This window comes from Streptopelia decaocto, assembly GCF_964273445.1.
Source record: "Streptopelia decaocto genome assembly, chromosome: 18".
Taxonomy (NCBI): Eukaryota; Metazoa; Chordata; class Aves; order Columbiformes; family Columbidae; genus Streptopelia; species Streptopelia decaocto.
In genome coordinates, this window is record NC_138673.1 from 10,150,686 (window position 1) to 10,173,573 (window position 22,888).

The following is a 22,888-nucleotide window of genomic DNA, read 5'->3' on the forward strand; positions in this document are numbered from 1 at the left end:
CTTTTAATGTATATGTTTGTTATAATGTCCATGTAAACATATGCCCTATGTTTGTGCCTTTTAATTAGTTTGTCTCAATAAACAAAACTGTAGAGAAGAACATGTAGCTATGACTTTGTTCCCACTCAGCTGTGCCGAGGCGGCTGCCGCTGCCCCGGCTGACCCGGCACAGCCTGGCACAGCCCACCAGACCCGGCACAGCCCACCAGACCCGGCACAGCCCGGCAAACCCGGCACAGCCTGGCAGACCTGGCACAGCCCGGCACAGCCCACCAGACCCGGCACAGCCCAGCAGACACGGCACAGCCCACCAGACCCGGCACAGCCCGGCGCAGGGCACGCGCAGCCCCCCATCCAGCCCCTACCCCGGCGCTGCCGCCGCCTCCCACCGCTCTGCCGTGGTAGCTCTAGCGTTCCGCATCTGGGGGAATCGCAAAGATGACCCGTAGGTGAAGTTTGGGTGTCCGTGAGCTTAAAAAACCCAAAAGCATTAAAAGCCAAGATGCAAATGTGTACTAGAAGTGGTTATCTATGAATGACTTACAATAAACAGGTGTGAGACTTAATTGTATGTTGTTAATTACTGCAGTATTGACAGCGGGCGCTCCGTCCAGCCCTGCTGACGTTATTTTTATCCCAGCAGAGTAGCAGTAGAATAAACACATTAAACACCGGTAAGGAAACTTTTCAACGTGACAAGAGGCTTCCCAAACCACTAACCACGGCGCTCGTAGCGTGGGATAGGAAAAGGGCTGTTTCCTTTTTATTCTATGTTGGTTCTGCCCGAATGTACCTGGTTTATGTCCACGAAGCTACGTTAGCTAATTGTCAACCTGTTCCATTTGTACTTGGGTAAACATTTGCTCCGTACTGTGTGTGAATGGTTCCGCGGTGTGCTCTCCGCTGTCTCGACGCAGACGTCAAGTCCACGTTGTGATGCCATCGTACCAAATACATTCAGCTGGTTTTATTTTGACAAATGAAAGCTACCTGGTCCAATAGTTGATACGGCTTGCGTGCCGCCCAACCCGCAGCGCGCCGGGAGACCACGCGGTTCGCGCGGCAGCTCGTGGCCCCGCGGCACCGCAGAGCGGAGCCTCTGAGAAAATGGTGGATGCAAAGAACAGATGCTCCTGTTACAGCGGGTTAGTTTCTGTGCAGCTGATGCGCTTAGCCGAGTGTTTTTCATGCAAACTTTTAAGCTGGAGCTAGTCCAACACCCAGGGAAGCCTATTGCTGCCACTGATTCGAGCGGGGTTTAGATTGAGCCCATTCAGGTCTCCTATTGCAAGTAGTTCAATGGGGTGGGGGGGTATTTTCTGCTTCTTAAGTTTCCATGAGCACTCAGTTAATGGCTCAGCACCGGCTGCGAGTGGGAAGGTTGAGTTTTGCCAGGACAGTCGGTTGGATGCACCGGAGCTCATCCCGCGCCGCCGGGAAGGGAGGGTTACGGCACAGCCACCCACGGTGCCAGGACTGTGCAAACGGGTCCCCGTGGGCAGGGGGGGTTCTTTATTCGGGACGCTCCAGAGGGCGTTCGGAGAAGTCTGGGATTCGACCTTCGATGTCTTATCACTGGAGTTATACCTGAGTCTTGTCAGTTGGGAAGATTTCTGTTCAGTCAAGATCACAGGCAAGAGACAAAACAACGTTATTCTTGGCGTAGGAGTTAAATTTTATTTGCCATTGTTCACAAATAAATGATTTTTTCTTCCCCTCTTAATAACTTTTTCTTTAGAGCGGCAGAAGAGAAGCAGCATTGAACGTGTGTGCGTTTGTCCACGGGAGGTTTAAAGCAAAACACCAAAAAGCCCGTAAGCTGGTTGAGCCGCAGCAATCCCGGGTTACGTAAAGGGCCCGGGCTGCCGAGGGATTAGTCGGCGGCATTACCGGGGCTGATAAACCCTCCGCGTTCTGCTCGCTCTCCGCTCACTTTTATTTTAGAAACAGTCGCCCCGAGCCGCGTTTTGAAAACCGCCTGGGGTTAATTTCCAGGCGGTCAGGGTGCGATTCCCACCGCTGGGACCTGCGGAACATTCAGGTTTTGAAACGCATCCGGCACTCTGATATTTTCCTATGGTAGCGCCGAGGGTCCCGCTCGGGAGCTGCGCTGCGCAGGAGCGACGCAGCTGGTCCCGCCGCAGCTCTGCCGCGCTTACGGCAGCTGACTTTATCCATCTCAAAAATAGATTTAACAGTATTTTTGAAATGCAGCTATTAAAAGCACTTCAGATTTTTAAATGCCTTTGAGGTCTGTCTTGGTGCTTAAGCGGACCTTTTTCCTGGTGCTTTTTAGGATAAATCGCAGGCATAAAAATCTCTTCCTAATCGTCAGGCAGAGTAAAACTTAAAACTTGATCTCCTCCTATCCATTTAATTCAGGGTGTTTGTACTTCTTATCTTTGGATCGTTCGCTCAGAGCTTCCAGAGCAGCAGCCGAAGGCAGACGGAGGAACTACGTGCTAATTTTTATGTCAAAAATAGCTTTCACCTTTAAACGCGCGAGGCTCAATGGCTGTTTTCTAATTAGAAAAAGAATGCCTGAGCTCCTGTTGCGAATCCGTTTTACAGCTGTGTTCAGGTTGGACTGTCAGCCCCTGGGTGAAGCTGAGTACTGAGGTCCTGACCTAGAAACAAACCTTTTTTGGTGTTGGTTTGGAAAAGCCACAGCGCCCGCGCTCCTGCGCAGCTCCCCAGCCCGGGCCTGGGAAAGCTGCCTTATGATCTTTCAAAAAGGACAGAATAGGTTTCTGGGCTCATTTGAGCCATTTTTGAAAGCTCTGGGTTTTTCTTTAAGGAAGCGTGAATGCTTTTTGAAAACCAGACATTTGTAAAACATCTCAGCGTGGGCAGCTGAAATTACTGCTTGCGTCAGAGTGCAGACCTCTGCTTTCCTCGCAAAGCCCGTGCAATAGCTCCCCCAAATCAGCCCATTCAGTGCAGAAACAAGGGCCATTCTCAGAATGTGTGGCACCTTTTGTTGTTCAGAGAAGGCAGAAATACTCCATTCACCTTTTCATTTAGTTGCTCTCACCAGCTGTCAAGACAAAAACATTTGTGTTCTGTGTTGTCTGTGCAAGGTTTGTTTTTCAGGCAATTACCAAATTAGTTGGAATCGGATGAATTAAATTCACTATTTTAATTCTTCATAGTTGTGTATTTCTATTCCAATTTCTTTTTACTTCCTAGCGTCATTAGCAGTTAAACCCATATCAAAGGACAGTAAAGAAATTTGATAAAACCGCCTGTTTTCCCTGAAACAAGCCTGGATTAGGACAAGACACGGCAGTCCAAGCTCGCTGCGAGGCGCCGTGGCACAGGAGCCTTGCACTTCGGGGAAGCAAACGTGGCACGTGGACACTGGGAAAGCCAAAGGTTTGCCTCGTGTTTTCACTCTTACTGATGTCTGTGCTCCTTGTCCAAGCCTTGCAGATTTTTACCCAGCCTAAGGGCGCTTGGCTGCCCGGCACGGACGAAACGGCCGAGCGGGGAAACACCATCTGCACGGAGAGTGTCCCGCGAGAGCTCGGCGCCCTCCCAAAGGCACTCGGGGTGCAGCGCCCACGACGCGGTGCCGAGCGGGTCTCGCTGGTGCCGCAGGAGCTGCGGGCGCCGGAAGCGCCGTGCTCCCAAAGGTGCTCGGGGTGCAGCGCCCACGACGTGGTGCCGAGCGGATGTTGCTGGTGCCGCAGGAGCCGCGGGCGCCGGGCTCGTGTCCGCGAGGGTTCGGAGAGCTGCGAGGGAGGTGGAGGCCCCAGCCGCTGCTGTTTGCGGTCTCACTCTGGTCTCCACAAAACGGGAAGTGTTTCCCCAATGTAAAGCGTCTCCTGTAATGTGTAAGAGGAGATCGCTTCCCGCGCAGAGCTGTTCTGTGGTGCGGCTGCGAGCTGTCAGCCGCTGGATACCAGAGGTGGCTGCTTTCTGTCTGCGGTCGAAGTGATGCTTTCTTCTAACTCATCTCTCGTGCTCAGCCCATGGGGCAGGGTGTCGTGTCCTCCTCCTCATGCCAGTGTGCTCAGGGCTGGTGGGCTGAGATCCAGGAGCCCAGGGTGCTCAAGAGGCGCGGAGGAGATGGAAAAGCAGCCCTGGAAGCCGCTCTCCTGGGGATGCTGCTGGGCACCGGGGCTGCCAGGGGAGCGCTGCGGGGCACCGGGGCTGCCAGGGGAGTGCTGCGGGGCACCGGGGCTGCCAGGGGAGCGCTGCGGGGCGCCGGGGCTGCCAGGGGAGCGCTGCGGGGCGCCGGGGCTGCCAGGGGAGCGCTGCGGGGCACCGGGGCTGCCAGGGGAGCGCTGCGGGGCGCCGGGGCTGCCAGGGGAGCGCTGCGGGGCGCCGGGGCTGCCAGGGGAGCGCTGCCCAGCGCCGCAGCCGCAGCCGGGGTGTCGGGGGCCCTGAGCCCCCAGGGCCGGGCAGACCCGGGGTGGCAGCGGGGGCAGGAGGGACCGGGCGGTGCCGGCCCCTCGACGCCCCCGGCCTGGCCGAGACGGGCCGCCACGCTCCCCGGGGGGGACACCCGGCGCGGGGGGACGCGATCGGATGCGGGGGGGGGGGGTCACCCAGGCTCCGGGGGGGCCGCGAGCGACCCCCGTCCCCGCTGCATTTCGGCCCGGCCGCCGCTAGGCCCCGCTCCCCGCGCCCCCCCCGGCCCGGCCCGGCCCCGCCGCGCCGCCCCCAGCTCCCGGCACGGTGGCCGCCCCCGCCCCCGCCCGCCCGCCACGTCCGTCTCCCCTCCCGGCTCCTTTCCATGGTTCCCGGCGTGACTGGTGCCAGCCGCCGCCGCCCCCGCAGCGCGGCGCCGACCGCCGGTAAGGGGGGCGGGCCGGGCTCTTTGTGCGCCGGGCCGGGCCGCGCTGGGCCGGGCCGGGCCGGGCCGTGCGGGCGGCGCCTCTCGGCCTGCACGGGCCGCGGCCGGAGCCTGGCGGGCCCCGCCGGGGAGGGGGCGGCCCCGGGGCTGCGCTCGGCCGAGCCCGGGGCTGCGCGGTGCGGCGGGGCCGGCGGCCGCCCCCGAGCCCCGCGGTTCGGCGTCCGGCGGGGCCGGGCAGCGCGGCCCGGGGCGCTCGGCGGCTGCGGCCGGGCCCGGTGCCCGCGGCGGGGCCGCGCCTGTTGCGGCTGCCCGGGCGCACCCTCCGGAGCCGGGCGGTTGGGGCCGCAGCCCAGCGGCCTGGCCCCGCCGCTCCTGCCGGTGGATCCTGCAGCACCGGGAGGGTCCCGCGGGGCCGCCCCGCCCGGGGACAGCCCTGGGGGCGGCGCGGGGGCGGCGGGGCTGGGGCCGGGAGGGCAGAACGCGGCGATGGGGCAGGACCGGGGTCCCGTGTCCCCTCGTCCCCCAGCGGAGCCCCCGGAGCGCGGGGTGCGCGGGCAGGGCTGGGTCTGGCGGTTCCCGCTGCGGGACACCGGCCCCTTCTCCGCGCCCGGTTCGGGGAGCGGTGACACCTCTGCCGGTGGGGCAGGGCCGCAGCGGGGCCCCCCCCGGGGGTTGGGCACCGCCCGGCGCGGGGCAGCTCGGGGACCCCGGCCCGGTGCCCGCCCGGCTCCCGGAGGGCACGGTCCCGCCAGGCTGCTCCTCGCCCGGGGCTCCCGGCCAGCGCCGGCATTGCCCCCCGTGGGTGCGGGCAAACGGCGATGGAGAAGGGGTTGAGAGCTGCCTCGGCTGTGGAAGTCACCGTTCACAGACACGCTCCCGTGTGCAGCCCTGCCAGACGGCTTGGAAAGCTCCTTTTTATTATTTTTTAAAAAACAACAGATTCACACCTCCTCCTCACACCTCCTGCTGCCGCTGACACGGAGCGCGCAGGACGGAGCGGGAAGGGTGTCCCCCGGGAAAGCCGCCGTCCTGGGCCGATCACCGCGGCTGCGACGGGGGCGTCGGTGGCGGGGCTGTCTGGCTGCTGGGCAAGCCGGGGCTCCCCTCTCCTGCCCCTCTCCTGCCCCTCTCCTGCCCCTCTCCTGCCCCTCTCCTACCCCTCTACCCCTCTCCTACCCCTCTCTTCTCTCTCCTCTCCTCTTCACTTGTCTCTAACAACACGGGCTGCAGCAGCATCTGCGTCCCGGCAGTGTCTGCCTTGGCCACATTGAGGATGTGCCCAATGCCGGCAGATCCTTTTGCGCCAACCCCTGGGTGCCCACAGCCCCTTCCCAGTGCCGGAGCCTCCAATTACCAAAAGCGTTTCCTTCAAAGATGGGTTGAAGGTGCCTGTCCTCTTCCCAGCCACAGAGTTCCCGGGGAAGTTTTGACTTTTTCAATGTTTTATTAAAAAAGAGTCTTCAAATTTAAAAACCCCGATGAGCCGGTGTCTGAGCTCTTGCCCTGACCGGATCTGGAGCACGCGGGAGCGAGCAGGGTGTCCGGCGCGATAGCGAGGGCTCGGTCCTTATCTGCCTGTGCAAACAGCCTCTGCGGGGGGAAGATAACGGGGGGCGCTGCGGGTGCTGGCATTTGGAGGGGAGCGGCTGGGAGAGGAGCCCGAGGGTCACTTGTGCCCGTGTCTGTGCTGTGAGGGTAAAATCCCGGAGCGGGGCCTGCGGGGAGGGGGCTGCTGCCGTAACCTGGGGTGCGCGCTGGCTGGGGTGGGGCGCTCGCGGTCAGAGCTGGGAAACTTTTAGGCAGTGTGAGTTAATGATGATAATTGCGAACTATAAAATAAGAAAAATGCTTGAAATAATAACGCAAAACCCCTCGCAGGTGTACAGAGCACTAGGTCCGTCTCTTGTGGCCCAGCCGGGGCAGCAGTGCCGCTGTCACGGGGAGCGGAGGGACGGTGCCGGAGCTGTGTCTCTGCTCGCTGGCACTGGGCTTGCTGCAGTGGCTCGGGGACCAGGTTTTCCCATGTCTCGGTCCCGTTTTTGGCTGGTCGGCGGGTTCCCTGGGGTCAGCACCAGAGCTGGGCTGTGTCGGTGTCCCCACCGCTGCTCCAGCAGTGACCAGCAAAGCCGCCGGTGTCCCACGTGTGCCGGCTGCCCCCTAATCCCTGTCCCTTCTCGGGGGCTCCCATGTCCCCCCCGGTGTCGGTGGTTCCAGGGGGGACAGGCTGCGGTGTCCCCATCCCCGGTGCCCCCGTCCCACCCCGCTGGCCGCCTTTGATGCGGGTGAGTGACAGGTCTATTGTGGCCCCTTTTGTGCCTCCTTCGGTTCTTGGGGTCCACACAAAACCTGCCATGGAAACCAAAGGCAGCCGCTGCCCCAGGAAACCCACAGGCGCAATTAGGAAATGCAAATAAGAATGCAAATTCCTATTGCTGCCTTCCAGGGCCTGGAAAGTTGTCCCTGAGCCACCGATGTCCCCGGGCTGCTGGTGTCCCTGGCTGCGGGGATGGGGACGGTGTTGGGGTGCGCAGTGAGAGGAGGGCTGATGGGATTTTGGGGTGTCTCAGGCCCTTCCCCGCACTCAGCGCTGGGAGAAACGGGGCATCTCAGCCCGTGCTGGGTGGTGACTCATAAGCGACAATATGACATGGATATTTTTTCCATCCTCTCAGTTGCCCAGCGACAAACAAACAAACAAGCGTCTTAAAACCCAAACCAAGCGCCTTGCAGAGCTGTCCCCTCGTGCCGTGGCTGCGTGGGGCTGGGCTCCGGTGCGGCCCCGTGGCCGGCGGATCTTCTGGGGTTCGTTTTGGGGAGATAACTGTGTTTCTCGCGTGCTCTGCAGCTGCGGCGTGGGAGCCTGGCAGAGGGGAGGCTGCCGGCTCACCTGTAAGGACCCTCCTCGCCAAAGCGCACTGAGAATAGGTGGAAAAGGAGGTAAAATCCACCCACAAATAACTCCGGGAAGCACAAAAGCTTCAGGCCTTCGTTTCTAGATGGTGTTTATGAGCCATAGATACTCCGGCCCTTCCTCAGGTCCCCAGAGGGGTGTGTGTGGGTGGAGCGGGGCCGATGGAGCTGAAGAGGACAAGGGAGAGTGGGGAGGATGATTTGGGGAATTCCCCCCCGGGAGGAAGCAATAACACTTTATTTTCCCATCTGCTGGAGGAGCTGTAGCCAGGGGCGGCGGAGCTGAGGTTGGCATGTGGAGGGCATCGTCCACGGCAAGAACACGTGTTGGGAAGGGCACATCCTTTATGCACCAACCTGAACCCAATCTAGTGCTTTAACTGCTTAAACCCAGGCATTTGCTGGTGGCTTTTCCTTTTCCAAGCTGAAGCCCCTTGGTCCTTTGCAGTCAGCAGCTGAAGTGGTGCGGGATGTTTTCCCTCAGCCCCGTGCTGCTTTATTGCTGGGAAATGAGCTCTGGCTCCTGGCAATGGCGTTTCCTCCTTGTCCCTGATGGCGTGTCGATCGCGGCCCTCGCTCGCGTCCCCGGGGGGGCACACGCAGCCGGGCACGGCGGCGCCGGAGCGCGCCCGCTGTCCTCGGCGAGGACACGGAGCTCCAGTGGGGGAAGACAGGCAGATGGTGTCCAGAAAACGGAGCGTGGCACACTGCTAGCTGGGTTACAGGGACAGGCAGGCTCAAAGCTGATTGAAAGCTTGAAAGGAGACCGAGAGCTTATCTGAGCCTTGGCCTGGCTTCAAATCCAGTTTAGCATCACGTATGATTTCTGTATGTAAACTGTGACGTGCTGGGGTGGAGCAGGAGGAGCGGAGCAACCTCGACACTTTGGCTTTCGGGGGCTTTTCTCTCCCCCGTGTGCCCTGTTGGGCCAGCGACGGCAGAACCTGTTCCTGAGGCTGGAAATGCTTCTGCAGGAGGGGCCTGACGTACTGGCATTCATTAAATATCCGTCCCTGGCGAGGTGTAGCATTTCAAGCAGGTTCTCCTCTGCTGAGCAATGTCACCCGGTGCAAGGGAGGACAAAAGACCGGCGCAATTACAGTGCGGCACTGTGTCCCGGGACAACGAGGGTACGGCAGCGCCCGAACGGTCAGCTCAGTGCTTTTCCAGGGTAGCTCGCAGCAGCCATGTGGCTTAGCGGCTCATAAAAAAACCGCTTCATTTGCAACTTAATTAGTCCCATTCTTCCCCTCCTCTTGGCTCGCAGGGATCCCCACTCGTGAGCGCGGTGCGCAGAGGCGCCGTGGGCTCATCCTGCGTGCCAAGGGACCGGGGACCGTGCCGGGCGGCCGGTGTGGGCGCCGCGCAGGAGCCTCGTCACCAGCTTTGTGCCACGCAGCACGGGGCTGGGGGGAGGGAGAAGCAAGGGGTCCTGCCTGGGAGGGCACTTGTGTCTTCTGCTTCACTTCTGCACCCAAAATACCCGCGCCCGTGGCGTGGAAACTCCGGGGCTTTCCTCCTGCAGGCTGTGGTTTGGTGCCCCGAGGGATGGGGCCCCAGCAGCCCAATGAGCACCTTTAAATCTTGTACCAGACCCTGATGGCCAGGGGCCCGTCCTGGTCAATAATTCACTGTGTGTCAGTGAGAGTTTTACTTGACTAATTTTGTTTCCATAGAAACTCGCGCGGTCTCGCTGCTCCACCGACCCTTGGGCAAATCAATATTGTGGGTTTCTTTCGTTTGCTCATGAAGTGTCAGCCCTTAAACCCTGACGGCGGGAGGGCAGCAGCCGGAGATGCTGGTGGCTGGGTGGCACGTTGGTGCTGTCCCTGCCTGTCCCTGCCTGTCCCTGCCTGTCCCTGCCTGTCCCTGCCTGGCTCTGGGGGATGCCCAGGGCCAGATCCTGCAGAGACGCTGAGCCCCAGCGGGCTGGGGCAGCCCAGTCTAATCCCAGCCCAGTCCAGTGCATTCCCAGTCGGTTCCTGCTTTGCAAGGAGCTGGAGGGGACGGGGCTGCCTCTGCTTGGGCTTTCTCCATTTTTCCCCTTCCATTCTTTAATTTCTTTGACCCTTGACCTAAAATGACAAATTATCATTTGCGAATCAGTGGCACTAATTAGCTGGTGAGCTGGGCTGCCCCTGGCCTGGATTTGCCTTCGCTCGCTCCCCATTAGGGGCTCACTGGCCAAATCTAACCCCCAAATTGCCCCGAGGTGACTCCTTCGCACACCTTGCGCAGGGTCCGGCCCGGGGGAGCCGCACACCCTGTACCTGCAGGCATTTTGATTTTCTTTCACTCCCACTGCCTCCCAGCGCTTTTGTGCCGGCGGGGAGCATGACAGGAGAAGATGGGGTGAGCGGTTACAGATGAGTTCGTGTGACATGTGGCGCGAGGGGGACACAGTGGGCACGGGGTTGCCTGGGCTTCCCCCGTGCGGCTGGAGCTGGGTGGGTGAACCGAGGCACGAGGCTGGGTGACGGACGCAGGGCTGTGCCGCGGCACCGCGGCAGCGCCGGGGCCGACCCCGCTGCGGTCACCGGTGCCTCCGCACCAGCGCTCGCTCCTCGGGGCTGTTTCTAACCAGCCCTAAGCTGATTGTTCAGCCGGGATGGGTGTGTTTTGATGTCAGGGGTGGAAGCCGGAGCACAAAAGGTCTCCGACGTTCAGCCACCTTGCGGAATAATCTAATATTGGCCTCTCTGCTTCAGGCAACGTCTTGCATCTAATTTATTACATGTTGACGCAGGACAGAGTTGAACAGAGGCGCAGTTAAACCGTACATAGGGATGCTGGGTTACTCTCATCGCTCACACTTGCTTGACCTATTTTTTTCCTTAATCTCTTCCTGGAAACCTTATTTCATGTTTGAATTCCCTCAACTATTTTAGGAATGTCGTCCTACCAAGATCAAATTACCTTCAATGAAGCCAGCGCAAGGCGGCCTCGCAAGGCGGGCGGCTTTTTGATTAAGATCTAGTGCTACCTCATTAAATCCAGGCTTAGTTTGGAGGGGACGGGGTGGCGGCTGTAATTCTGGCCTGGCCAATGTGTGTGAACGCCGGGATTAGCGCGATGCCGAAGGGCCGGGGGTTGGCAGGGGGTTGGCAGGGGCTGGGGACGCGCCGGCAGTGCCGGGACCCCGCGGCTGGGCAGCCCCCGGTTTCCTGGGGAGCTGGGTCTGAGCCGGGTGCTGTGCAGGGCCCACATCTGGCTGGCTCACAAAGGGCCCCATAAGTCTCTCTGGAGGATGGCACGGCCCTGGGTGCCCCGGGGCAGCCGCGGCCGCCGCCGCTTCTCCCGAACATGCTCGGTGCGCGTGTGGGAGCGCGGGCCTGGCCGCCGGCGCGGCAGCGCGGCCGATGCCGGGCGTCGGGACCCCAATCGCCCGGGGGTCTCCACGGTCCCTCTCGGCTGCTCCTCTGGCTTTGAGCAGCTCCCGCGGCCGGGAGGGAGTTTGGTTCTGCGGAGGGGTGGGTGCTGCCAGGCTCCAGACGGGGCTTCCTTCTGCTCTCCTCCCTGATCGCTTTGTGCTGTCGCTGAAAAGGGCTTAAACCCAGGCATTTTAATACGTGGGAGGACAAGTATTAAAGGGGATCCTCAGGTGCCTATTTGTTTTTGTGAGACAGGATTTGCTCGCAGGCCGTTTCCCAGGCTCGGCCGGGAGATGGGCACATTCAGCCCCTGAAGCAGACGGAAAGGTGCACGGCAGGATTTTGGAGGCTGAGAACGTGTCCTGCACATCCTCAGTGTGTGCTCTGCCTTTCAGTTTGCTGGTGGAGGCGACTGTAATTTTTGCTCCCGATCATTTACTTTTCATCGTCATTTCAGTCCTGTTACAGTTACACCTGCAGCTGCGTGCCCAGATTTCTCGTTCCTTTGCAGGCAGAGCTTGACAAATCTGCTCTGGCCAAAGCTTTTCTTCCTGATTTAACGTCCCTAGTTCCAATACGTCCTCTGAGAGCCGGAGGAAGTTCCCCCCAGCCGCTGGGCAGCCCCCGTCTCCGGATCCTCGCGCAGCTCCCCTGTGTTCGCAGGGATGAGCTGCAAGCGCGGCGTGGCAGCGGCAGGGAAGGGGCCGGGCTGGTTTCGGGGGTTTGAGCGATCCCATCTGCTGTCTGAGCTGCAGCAGACACCGGGGACGGGAATATTTGCGCTTGCACTCGGTGCCAAGGCTCCTCCCCGAGCTGCGAGGGCTGCGAGCGATCGGTCCCGCTGCTTTTACAGCTGTTCCCCGTTCGGGCCGCGTTCCTTGCGGAGATGAGCAACTGTTGTTCCCAGCACGATGTTCCCGGTTCCAGCAGCCCTGGGATGATCCAGCTGCTCACCCTGACGCCACAGGCGGCTCCTCGTGTGCAGCCCCGGCCCCAGCGGCCCCGCGGGCTGTCCCGCCGTGGGAAAGGTCCGTTTGGGGAGGTACCCAAGCACAAAGACCCCCAGCCACAGGCCCTTCTGTTACTGTAAGAGATGTTAGGATTTTTAACAGATCTGGGGGTTTCCAAGCACGTTCCTGGTTTTGGGGGCTGATTTTACTGTTGGAGGTTCGTGGGCTAGCACGGCATTGCTGAGCAGAAGCTTTCATCTTCACATTGGATCGTGTTGTGGTGTATCCAGTAAAGCTGTTTTCCCCTTGATGTCCAGGCTCTTTCCCCATCCTCTTGGACCAGCCAAATCTTTTACGGAGCCTGTGATAGTGGTATAACTCAATTTAATATGTGACTAAACCAGCCACGCAATATTGCAATTAAAGTATAATACCGGAGGTGCGAACAATGCCGCCTTTTTGCTGTGAATGAGTCACGATAGCAGAGGAGGAACCCAGAAGCCGTACTTTATTAATTGACTCCTGCAGATCTGTTTGTCCTCATGAGCAGAGCCAGGCAGGGCTGCCGGAACCGCGTCGGCTCCGTGCTGGGTGCGGCGGGCAGGAGCAGACCTGGGGCGGAGCGGCTGCGGGATGGACACAGGGCTGATCTGTTAAACGCGGTTTGTTCGCGAGCGGGGAGCGAGCTGGGGGCTCCTGAGGCTGCTTGGGAGTTGCCCCTGGAGCAGTGAACCCCTGATGCTTCCCTGTGGGTCCTGTCCCGCCGGGCGAGCGAACGCCATGGGGACACAACCAGGGGCTGCCCCACATTGCCAAAATAACCCTTTGCCCAGGGTTCGTGGCAAGTTTTCCAGGTTTGGAGGTGGGTTTGGCTCCCGGGAGCCCCTCGGAGCGGGTCGGGGCTGCGAGCTGTGCGCCCGGGGGACGCGGCTGTCACACCGGCCCGGCCGCGGGCAGGGACAGCCCGGTGACCTTCAGAGCTGACTGCTCCGCTTAATGGCTTTGAATCTGATTATACCCTGTTTTGCTAAGAAATGTGCTTGGCAGGTTCTTCTGAATTAAATACCATTTTAGGGACAGTTATCTTGAACTCTCTGCCTGCTGCTTAGGAAAAAGCCTTTGAAAATGATATTATGGATCAAAAGTGTTCCTGGGGTAATTCTGTTTCAATGGTGGAGTTAATCCAGGACTGAATTTGGCCCTGCATTTCCAAATGAGAAGCAGTAGCTGTATAATCTGTTTATGGTTTTAAAGTGAATGTTAATCTTGGATTTGGTGGCTTTTCCCAAGGGTCGGCTTGCCGTGCTGCCGAGTATCGTAGCCCCCTGCTCTGGAACACTGAGCCCATGCCAGTCTTTTGTTTTAAAGAGAGATTTTTACTGTGTTTTTAATACATGTCAAACCTGGAAATGTTAAGCCTGTGGAGCTCTCGGTGGTGGAGGTGATGCCGTTTTTCTTACCTGGCATTTTGTTCGTACAGCACCTGGCACAGCACATCTGAGCTCCGGCCCTGCCGCGGGGATGGGACGGTCCCGCGGGGATGGGACGGTCCCGCGGGGATGGGATGGTCCTGCGGGGATGGGACGGTCCCGCGGGGATGGGATGGTCCTGCGGGGATGGGACGGTCCCGCGGGGACGCGGTTTGATGGGTCGAATTAAATCGAATCCCTGTTGAGATGGGGGATCTCACGGTGTCCTGGGTGCTGTGTCCCGCGGGTGACTCTGTCCCCTCTCCCGGCAGGTGGGAGGATGCTGCAGCGCGCCGGGGGCTGACGCGCGGAGCGCCGGCCGTGGGGAGCAGGACCCCCGCCCGCCCATGCTCCGCGCCGGCCGCGGGGGCAGAGCCCCGTGAGGAGCGGCGGCGGGCGCCCCCCTCGCCGCGGCCGCCGCGCCATGACGAGCCTCTTCCGCCGGAGCAGCAGCAATGGCAGCGCGCGCGGCGGCTCCTCCGCGCAGGAGCTCAACAACAGCCGCCCCGCCAGGCAGGTCCGCCGGCTGGAGTTCAACCAGGCCATGGAGGACTTCAAGACCATGTTCCCCAACATGGACTACGACATCATCGAGTGCGTCTTGAGGGCCAACAATGGCGCCGTGGATGCCACCATCGACCAGCTCCTGCAGATGAACCTGGACAGCAGCGGCTGCGATGACAGCTCGGACTCGGAGGACAGCATCCCCCCCGAGGTAACCTCGGCGCTCGTGCTTTAACCCCAGCCAGCGACTGAGCCCCACGCAGCCACTCGCTCATTCCCCCAAGGCGGGATGGGGAGAGAATCGGAAGTGTAAAGATGAGAAAACTTGTGGGTTGAGATAAAGGCAGTTTAACACGTAAAGGAAAAGCTGCACATGCAAGGAAAGCAACACAAGGAATTCATTCACTGCTTCCCATGGGCAGGCAGGTCACAGATACATAGAATTATGTTGCCACGTGGGGAGTGTTTCCCCGGCTCATCCTCACCCTGTCCTCTCGTCCTGCAGATCTTGGAGCGGACGCTGGAGCCGGACAGCTCGGACGAGGAGCCCCCTCCCGTCTACTCCCCTCCCGCCTACGAGAGCCAGGAGTTCGGCAGCCGCTACCCCCGCGCGCCGCCCACCCCCCCGCCCAGGTGAGCCCCTCGTGGCACCAGCACCCGCACTCCGCCTGCGCGTTCGCTGGCCCCGGCACGGGGCGTCTGGCGTCACTTCGTTAGGGCTGTGTGAGACGAAGCCGAGGGAGATGAATGAAGCTCACAGCTGCCTAAAAAATCCCTGCGAGGCCCTAAGAAGCAAACAGCTGAGGGGCCCAGAAAGCCGCCATCTCAGCACGTGGAATGGCAAAAATCAGCTCCCCGGGGAGGGCGGCGCTCGGCTCCGCTCAAAAACACCAGGTGCTGCCGCCCAGGCCCCACGCGTTGTGGCTCTTGCACCGGAGACTGCGGGGTGGTTTGGCTGCTGTCGCTGAGCCCCCGGGGTCCCTGGCTGTCCCCTGGCAGCAACAGCGTGGGCTTGGGCATGTGCGGGTGCCCTGGCTGCTCTGGGCCAGCCGCCTCGGACGAAGGCGCTGACGGCTTGTGTGACATCTGGCGAGAGACGTTCCTCAGCTTCCTAAGCAGAACCCTGCGGCGCTCGGGCTCCCACGGGGCTGTTTTCTGCGAGTTCGAGCAAAACGAGGAGGAGGAGGGAAATCCAGCGCGCGCGGTTGTGGGCAGGCTTGGAAAGCAGCTCCCCGAGGTTTCCAGCTGGCTGGGAAAGCCTCTCGCTCCCAGAGCTGCCGCTGAGGGTCTGGGGGCGTGCGGTGGTTCCTGGGTTCCCAGGAGGGCCGGCAGAGCTGGGCAGGGGCCGCCATGCAGCACACGTCGGGGGTTTCTCCCTCCCCAAAGGGTCTCTCTGTGCTTTCCCCGCAGGACGGACGTGCCGGAGCCCGGCAGCACCGCGGCACCCGGCAGCACCGCGGCACCCGGGCGCTACAGGAACTGGAACCCCCCGCTCCTGGGCAACCTCCCCGAGGACTTTCTCCGCATCCTGCCCCAGCAGTCGGCCAGTGCGCAGGTGAGGCTCGCTCGCTGCTCCCGGCTCCGCGGTGCACGGAGCACCATCCCCGTCCTCAGCCACCCTGAGCGTGCAGCATCGGTGCCCTGACAGCTCCTGGGTACCTGGCGCGGGCTAAACTGAAAGTTTTGGAGCGCTTCGTGCTGTTCAAGGCGAGACTGAAGTGAGCAAGGTGTGAAAGGGAAATTTCCAGCGAGGCTTTGACACTTTCCTGCTGTTAGACCAGCGATTAGCACCAGAAATACTGCTTGTACCTGATATTTTAAATGATTTGAGAATGTAACCTGCTGCCCTGGTGAGAAGCAGCTGGACTTGGGAGGAGCAGCTCTGCCAGGGAATCTAGTGCAAAGCAGAGGGTTTGCCCCTGGGAAAGAGGAGTCCCGCTGTGCTTTGTGGCGGTTTTGTGGCCACAAGGCCTGGGGACAGGCAGCACCCGAGGGGAGCGAGCGGCCCTCGGCCCCTTTGGTGACACTGGAGCCACCCTGCAAAGGGGGCCAGAGCCCCCCTGCATCGGCTCCTCGCTCCCGTCTTGGCTCCAGAGGCAGCGTGCCGCATTTTCCTGAATGATTGCCCTGGAAGTTGAGCTTTGCGGGTTATATTGCCTTTCTGGGAGTAGGAACATGCCAATTCATCTGGGCTCAGGGGAAGGAGAGGAGCAGCTGCCCTTTTCTTTCCCCGATAATTGTGTGCTTTTGCTTTTTATGGCTCTGTGAGAGCAGCCACAAATCAGCTGAATGTTGTGGGCGAGGATGAGGTTGCGGCTGTGGAGCGGCCGCACCGGGGCTGGGGGGGCGCGAGGTGCCGCGCGCGGGGACGTTTGTCAGCGGGAAATCGCAGCCGCTGCTTTTCAGACTTTTTTTCTCACCTCCACACCAGTTTCTGTCGTGGCTCAACCCCACGGTTTTAAGTTAAAAAGTCTCTGCCAAGGAGCATTTCTGGAGGCAGCGGTTCCTCCCTGTGCCACGCTGAGCCGGGACCGAGAGATCCCCATTCCCGTGCGCGGTGTCTGTCCCTCCTGCCTCCTGTCTGTCCCCCTTCCCGCTGGGCAGAGGTGTCACTGCCCCGTCCCCCTTTGTCCCCATTGCAGCAGCACCAGCCGGGGAGGGGACGGTGCGCTGGGTGTATTGGGGACCCTGCTGGGGAGCAGCAGCCGGTGGCTGTCGGGGCTGGGGGTGCGGTGGGATAACAGAGGAACAGAAGGCCAAGCTCAGGCTGAGGCGCCGCTGCAGGGACCCTCCTGCACGCTACGGCACAGGCACCGAGGCCACCGACCCAGCGCTGCCGCGTTCTCCTCCTGCCAGGGCTCCCGTGGGCACCGGCAGCCGGAGCCGCAGGGACCGGCCCCGCGGGGCCAGGGCTCGCTGGAGCAGGAGCGGCGCTGGAAGCAGTACCTGGAGGACGAGCGCATCGCACTGTTCCTGCAGAACGAGGAGTTCATGAAGGAGCTCCAGAGGAACCGGGATTTCCTCCTCGCCCTGGAGAGAGGTGAGAAGCGCCTTCAGAAACATCTGTCTCCGCTTTTCAGGTGCATGCCTCCCCAGTGATGCTGGCCACCGGCAGCGTTACCCTGCCTGTGCCATGGTGGCTCGTGCCAGGCTGGTGGCGGGTGGTCCAACCCAGTGATCCACCCAGTGGTCCACCCAGGCTGCTCCTGCTCCGGGTGCTCAGCGCCTGCCGCGAAGCTCTGCTCCCCCGCCTGCCTCTGTGCTGGCTGTGGCAACGCGCAGCAAAATCCAGAGCAAGGAGCCTGGGAAATGTCCTCTGAGCGCAGCCCGGCCGGTGCGGGGCTGGGTCAGGCTGTTCTGCGGCTGCCGAGCTGCGGGGGACAGGAAGGCCCGTGTCCCTGCCTTGGGTCAGCCTGTCCCTGCGCAGCCGCGGGGCTGTGCGAGGAGAGGGGAGCGGAGCCGCGGGAGCTGCCTCAGGGGGCTGATCCAGTTGGGCTTTTTGTTTTTCAGATCGATTGAAATATGAGTCAAAAAAATCCAAGTCGACCAGTGTTGCCGTGAGCAATGACTTTGGTTTCTCCTCTGTAATATCAGGTAACTGTCAAAGATGCAGGTTGAGCATCGGCTCTGAGCAGCTCCGCTGTCCCAGCCCTCTGACCTGGCTGCAGGGGGAGGACACTGGCTGATCCCTCCCTGCTGCCCCCCGGTGCAGGAGAGGAGCTGGGGGTGGTGGGGATGCGTTTGGGGGTGGGTGCTGCTGCCCTCCCCATGGGGAGCTGCTCCCGTGTCCTGCGTCCGTCCATCCCTGTGGGCAGGAGCCGCATCCAGCTCCCAGGGGAGACAAATCCCCGCCTTGTCCTGGCTGGAGCGGAGGATTGTGCCTGGGAGACATAATGACTGTTCCCAGTAAATCCTGATTAACCTCGGGGAGCGGAGCAGCTGCCGCAGTCAGAATTAGAGCTGGTGTCTGTCGATGTCCCGGGGCAGCTGGTGGGGCTCCGGGTGGGCACATGGCGCTTCGGGGCACCCAGAACCGGGGACAGGGCGTGGGCCAAGGGGAGGGGACACCAGCACCTGGCTCTTGGGGTCTCTGGTCCATCTGGCCGAGTCGATGGGCTGCCTGAACTTCTAATCAGTGGTCCTGCCACCCTGGGTGCTGAGCATGGGCGTGATCTAACACCCAGTTAGTGCCTGGGGTAATTGGCAGAGCCCCATCCTGGCAGAGCCCTGTCCTGGCAGAGCCCCATCCCAGCACAGCCCTGTCACCCCAGCTCAGCTCAGCTCCTGGCAGGGCTGGAACTGGGTCATGGAGATGATTTGTCTCCGGCCTCCCCTCGCACGCACTCCCGGTGACCAGATGTTTGCCTTCCAGGTGACGCAGCCCCATCCGTGACCAGCGAGGCCGGCGGGGCTGTGTCTGACGATGCCTTATTCCGAGACAAATTGAAACACATGGGAAAATGTGAGTTAATTTGCAGGTCGGGACGCCCGCGAGGGCTGGAGGCAGCTGGGGCCGGGAGACGGAGACGCGGGTCTTGCTGCCCCAGCTCTGCACTGTCCGTCTGTCCCTGGTGCACATGTGGGTTGTGGCGTGAGCCGAGGATGCGGGTGGTGTTGGGGAATAGAGGGATTTCTGAGCAGTTTGTATGAATCCTAGAAAAGCAAGCAGAGGGTTTGCTGGAACTCTCCCTTTTCCAATCCTTTCAAGTCACAGCCCGATTCTCCCACCACAAAACAGAGCCAGGTCTTTGTGCAGCCCAAGCTGGGCTGCAGCCAGCTGGGACACGGGCTGGATGGGGGTCAGTCGTGAAGGGGAGGGCATGAGAACCCCAGGGAAAGGGTAAAAACATCAGGGACCAGCGTGTCCCTGCCGGGGGCAGGACCCGGCTCTCCCAGCCCGGCAGCCTCGCACAGCCCCGGCGTGCCAGGCAAACGGGGGGTGCTGCCATGGGGAACCGGGGTGCTGGGGCTGTCACAGCGCCGGCCCTGGCTGTCCCCTCCCCATCACCCAGGGCAGCTTTGGGGAGAGTTTTGGGGGGAGACCCTCACCTGGCTGCTGCTTCCTTCCAGCCACACGCAAGAAGCTGTTTGAACTCGCCAGAGCCTTCTCCGAGAAGACAAAGATGAGAAAATCAAAAAGAAAACACTTGTTGAAGCACCAGGTGTATCCTAAAAGGGCTGTGGAGCTGTGGGGGTGCGGGGGCTGTCCTCGGTGCTCCCCAGGACTCCTCGGGGCTGGCGGAGCCTCTCATGGCTGGGCTGGGGGCTGGGGAGGGCGGTGGTGGCACCGCGGCCACGTCCCAGCTCCACAACTGGTTTCCTTAGCGGAGGGCACAGGCTGGGGACGGCGGCTTCCACGGCAAATCTTCTCGACGACGTCGAAGGACATTCGTGTGGTAAGAAACGCCGTGCCTTGTGGTGCTGTGCTCCGCACGGTTCCCTGGGGTCCAGCGGTGCCGGCCCCATCCTGCCCCGCACCATCGTCCCGCTGGGCTGGGCTGCCGGGGGCACGGCCACCCCGGCAAGGGGCTCGTCCCCGGTCCCGCGCGGCTCTTCTGGGAGCCTGCGCTTTGCCAGGGTCTCTGGAGACAGGGATCTCTTCTGGGCAATCCCGGGGTGTCCTCCCTGCTGGGCCACCTCACGGGGCTGGGACCGCGGCAGGGTGGCCGGTGTCCCAGCATGGAAGTGGCCACAGCCCCGCTCGCCTCTGCCTTGCAGATGAAGATTTCCAAGCGCGGAGGCAGCAGCTGCGGGAGGAGGAGGAGACGCCGAAGGAGGGGCAGTAAACGGTGAGAGGCACCCGGGGACGAACGATCCCGGGGAGCATGTGAACGGCTCTGTCTGTCCGTCTGTCTGTCTGTGCGGAGGAGGGAGCTGGGTGCTCTGGGTCAGGTGCAGAGCGTGTCCGGGTGGGGACAGACCCCGACAGCGGGTGCCGGGGCCGCGGTGTGGCTGAGGCTGAGCCGTTCTCCTCCCCTGCAGATCCGGCGCTGGGTTTGTGGCTGGCACAGAACATGCACAAGGCTTCATCAGAAGATGGCTGAAAAAGCAAAAAGTCTTACCCAACAAATAACCCAGATGTTTGGCTGTCTCCCCTCCGCTGCAGTACTCCTCTGAAGTACAAGGATTGAAGTGAGGCACAATAACAGCAGTTTGAGAACAACTTCTATCTAGCAAATCAGCCAAAAAGGAAAATATAAAAGGAAGCAAGCAGTGGGCAGCTGCTGGAGCTGCTGGGGGCGGTGGAGCTCGGCCTGGAGCGGCGGCTGACCTGCTCTCGTGCGCCGAGCGGCGTCGCAGGGGAACGAAAATCAGTTGTACTAATGAGGATGCGTTCACACGTGGGACCTGCTCGGCCGGAGCACTCCTGAACATATCTCTGTAGCGACCTGATGTCATGTTACTCTGCACACAGGAGAAACAAAACGAACAACAAAACACGTGAGAAAGAACCTAACAGCCTTGTCTACTACTGCTAGGAGTAACGAGCAGAGATTCAGATCAGGTAATAGTCAAATAATATAAATTGTTTATAAAAGGAAAGGCCTTCTTTTCCTAGGCGTTTCACCTTGAATTAAACCTTTGCCTTCGGCATTGCTAAAACTGCCTTGAAGTCCGGACGCTGGGTGGGCCGCGGCGTGGCTCACCGCGGGGCAGGACGGACGGACGGACGGACGGACGGCGGGGCAGCACCATGGCTGGATCTCGCCTCGGTTTGCCCTCGCTGCCGAAGCAGGACGCGTCCCGCCGGGTGCGGTGTGCGGGATGCCGGGGTGCCGGGCTGGGCGCCGCGGGTGAGCTGCAAAGCCTGAGCTGGGGGTTTGCGCCTGAGGGTGCTGGAGGATTTTCGGCACGGGGAGTTTGCACAAGGGCTCGCGGGCGCTGCCGGGTTTGGCGCAGGGTCCCGTGGCGGGGACAGCACCGTCCCCGCACTGCGGGGGCTGCGGGCAGCGCTTGAACCGTCACAGCTTTCAGAGATGCTGTCAGGCTAAAAATAATTACATAAACATCCCTTCCCTGCGTAAGTAATGAGTGACGAGCGTAAAGTCAGAAATCGCTCCCGCCAGCACATTTTCTTCTCCTTTATCGACATAATCTGTTTACTGCGAAATGCGGGAGGTGGCTACAGACGCGCCTGTTTCTCTTTCTGGCTTCTGCGAACCAGCACAACTGTTGCGAGCGCGGAGCCGCGAAGGCGGCAGACGCAGGAGCCGCAGCCATCAAACACGCACGCAACTGTTTTCCCTGCCTCTCGGCGCGGTTTGCTAACAAAAGCCCACATGGCAGGCGCTGCCTCCCGACCGGCTCCTTTTTAAACCCTCCTGCAGCCCACACGCCTTTGAAGCCAAGATTTCCATCCCCGCCGGCGGCGCAGCCGCGGCACCTGTTGATCTCCATGACCGTCACCCCCTGATGGGGATCGGTGGGGACCTTGGTCCCGGTCAGGACTGGGGCTGCTCGGAGGTCTCTGGGGCGCAGGGTCTGGGTGGTGTCTCGTTAGCACAGACGAAGCGCTGCCGGCGGCACCGGGGCTCAGCCAAGGGATGCGCTGGGCTGGGAGCCCCCCAGGACCCCAGCGAGATTTGGGTTCCCAAAGTCCAAGCCCAGAAGAGCCACCCCATGGAGCTGGTCCCAGCTTTGGTGTCTGCTCCTATGGGAAGGAGGATTGGGGAGCATCGTCCCCTGAGCCAAAGAACTTCACATTGGAGTTCAAAGAGGCACCGTGCGCTTTGCACCGGCTGCTCGGCACTGCGGTGGTGACGGTCACCAGCAGCAGCGTGTGTCCTCGCGGGCTCAGGTGCCAGCGTGGCTGTGGGTGCAGGGGCTGAGCGTGGAGCTGGGGCTGGGGACAGAAGGTCCTTTATTCCCTGGGCGGGAGGTTGGTCCCCAGCCGGTGGAGCGGGGATCCATCCGCTGGCTCGGGGATCCATCCGCTGGCTCAGGGTCTGTAGGAAGCTGCCGTTATTCCCTCCCAGCCCGGAGCGGCTCTCTGCATATTTGGAAGAAAATCAAGCTTGGAAGCGGATTAGCTTGTCAGTGTTCCAGCGCCTCGGAGCTACCAAGGGCTTCACTTCCAGTGGCGCTTCCATGAGTGCGGGAAGCACCGACAGGGCTGGGGAGGGAAATTGTGCTCCCAGCCGGGAGGGTGTTACCGGGGCTGCGCCGGTGCCGGGTGAAGCACTTGTGCCAGGCGGTGCCTTCCCTGTGGGTTTGCTGTGCCGAGCCGCGGCTGGGGGATGGCGCTGAGCGCTGTGGCGCTGGGCAAAGCCGCGTTTCGCATCACATCCCTGGTCAGTCCTGCTGGACCCCCCGGCAATGCCGCTGATCCCGCTCTGTGCACGTCAGCTCACGTCACCGCCGCGTCGTCTTGGGGGCTGAGCCGTCGTTCGGTGGTGGCCACACGCGCCAACCACGGAGGGTCCTGCGCCAAAAGTGGCACCGCAGCCGCGAGCCGCGGGCTCGGGGATGGATTTGCTAACGCCATCCAACAACTTGCCCCAAAATACCCTGGGCTGGGCAAAGCCGCGCTGAAGGAGGTCGCTCTGTAGCCATTGCGAAGTATCTCGGAGGCACAAAGCATCGTTTTAATGGAGGATGAAGAGTGATTGTTTTTATGTCATTTAAGGAAAAAAAAAATCAGGTCTAATGAGTAGAAAGGCCACTAAAACCGGCTTGGAAGCCAAAATGCATTTCTTACCTAAAAATGTACAATCCTCAGTGACGTTTGTATCACTTCTATACAAAATGGTTGAAAAAGAACACAACAAAACAAATCCGTGACGTTTGTAAGTGTTGCTATTTTAGAATTTATTTCCGTAAGTGATATTTTTCTTAAAGATCTTTAATAGTAATTCACATAATAAAGTCCCGTTGTACTCTTAA

At 60.8% G+C, this 22,888-nt stretch overlaps 1 protein-coding gene and 1 long non-coding RNA gene across 3 annotated transcripts; one reads left to right on the top strand and one right to left on the bottom strand.

Annotated features, from left to right (window-relative positions):
- Nucleotides 1–96: 96 nt before the first annotated feature.
- LOC309447842 lies at nt 97–1,531 on the bottom strand. The gene is made up of 3 exons (XR_014185674.1): nt 279–1,531; nt 207–240; nt 97–158 (listed from the first exon to the last, which is right to left on the bottom strand). It is a non-coding gene; the product is annotated as an uncharacterized lncRNA (long non-coding RNA).
- A 3,126-nt stretch (nt 1,532–4,657) lies between these two features.
- CUEDC1 (CUE domain containing 1) lies at nt 4,658–22,888 on the top strand. Of its 2 annotated transcripts, none has more exons than XM_082068838.1 (11): nt 4,658–4,802; nt 13,774–14,216; nt 14,511–14,638; nt 15,416–15,560; nt 16,862–17,045; nt 17,516–17,599; nt 18,378–18,467; nt 19,076–19,169; nt 19,343–19,401; nt 19,724–19,794; nt 19,988–22,888. In XM_082068838.1, the coding sequence occupies exons 2-10, from the start codon at nt 13,926–13,928 to the stop codon at nt 19,789–19,791; spliced, it is 1,143 nt and encodes a 380-aa protein (XP_081924964.1). In that variant the 5' UTR covers nt 4,658–4,802; nt 13,774–13,925; the 3' UTR covers nt 19,792–19,794; nt 19,988–22,888. The 2 variants fall into 2 exon arrangements, with proteins under 2 accessions (XP_081924964.1, XP_081924965.1); XM_082068839.1 differs by lacking the exon at nt 4,658–4,802 and adding an exon at nt 6,436–6,496.

What these genes read in the sequence shown, in the direction of transcription:
- CUEDC1 (XM_082068838.1), top strand. Translation starts at nt 13,926, where the DNA reads ATGACGAGCCTCTTCCGCCGGAGCAGCAGCAATGGCAGCGCGCGCGGC. An exon ending in AGGACAGCATCCCCCCCGAG is followed by an intron (nt 14,217 to 14,510) that starts GTAACCTCGGCG and finishes CTCGTCCTGCAG; the next exon opens with ATCTTGGAGCGGACGCTGGA. An exon ending in CCTCCTCGCCCTGGAGAGAG is followed by an intron (nt 17,046 to 17,515) that starts GTGAGAAGCGCC and finishes TTTGTTTTTCAG; the next exon opens with ATCGATTGAAATATGAGTCA.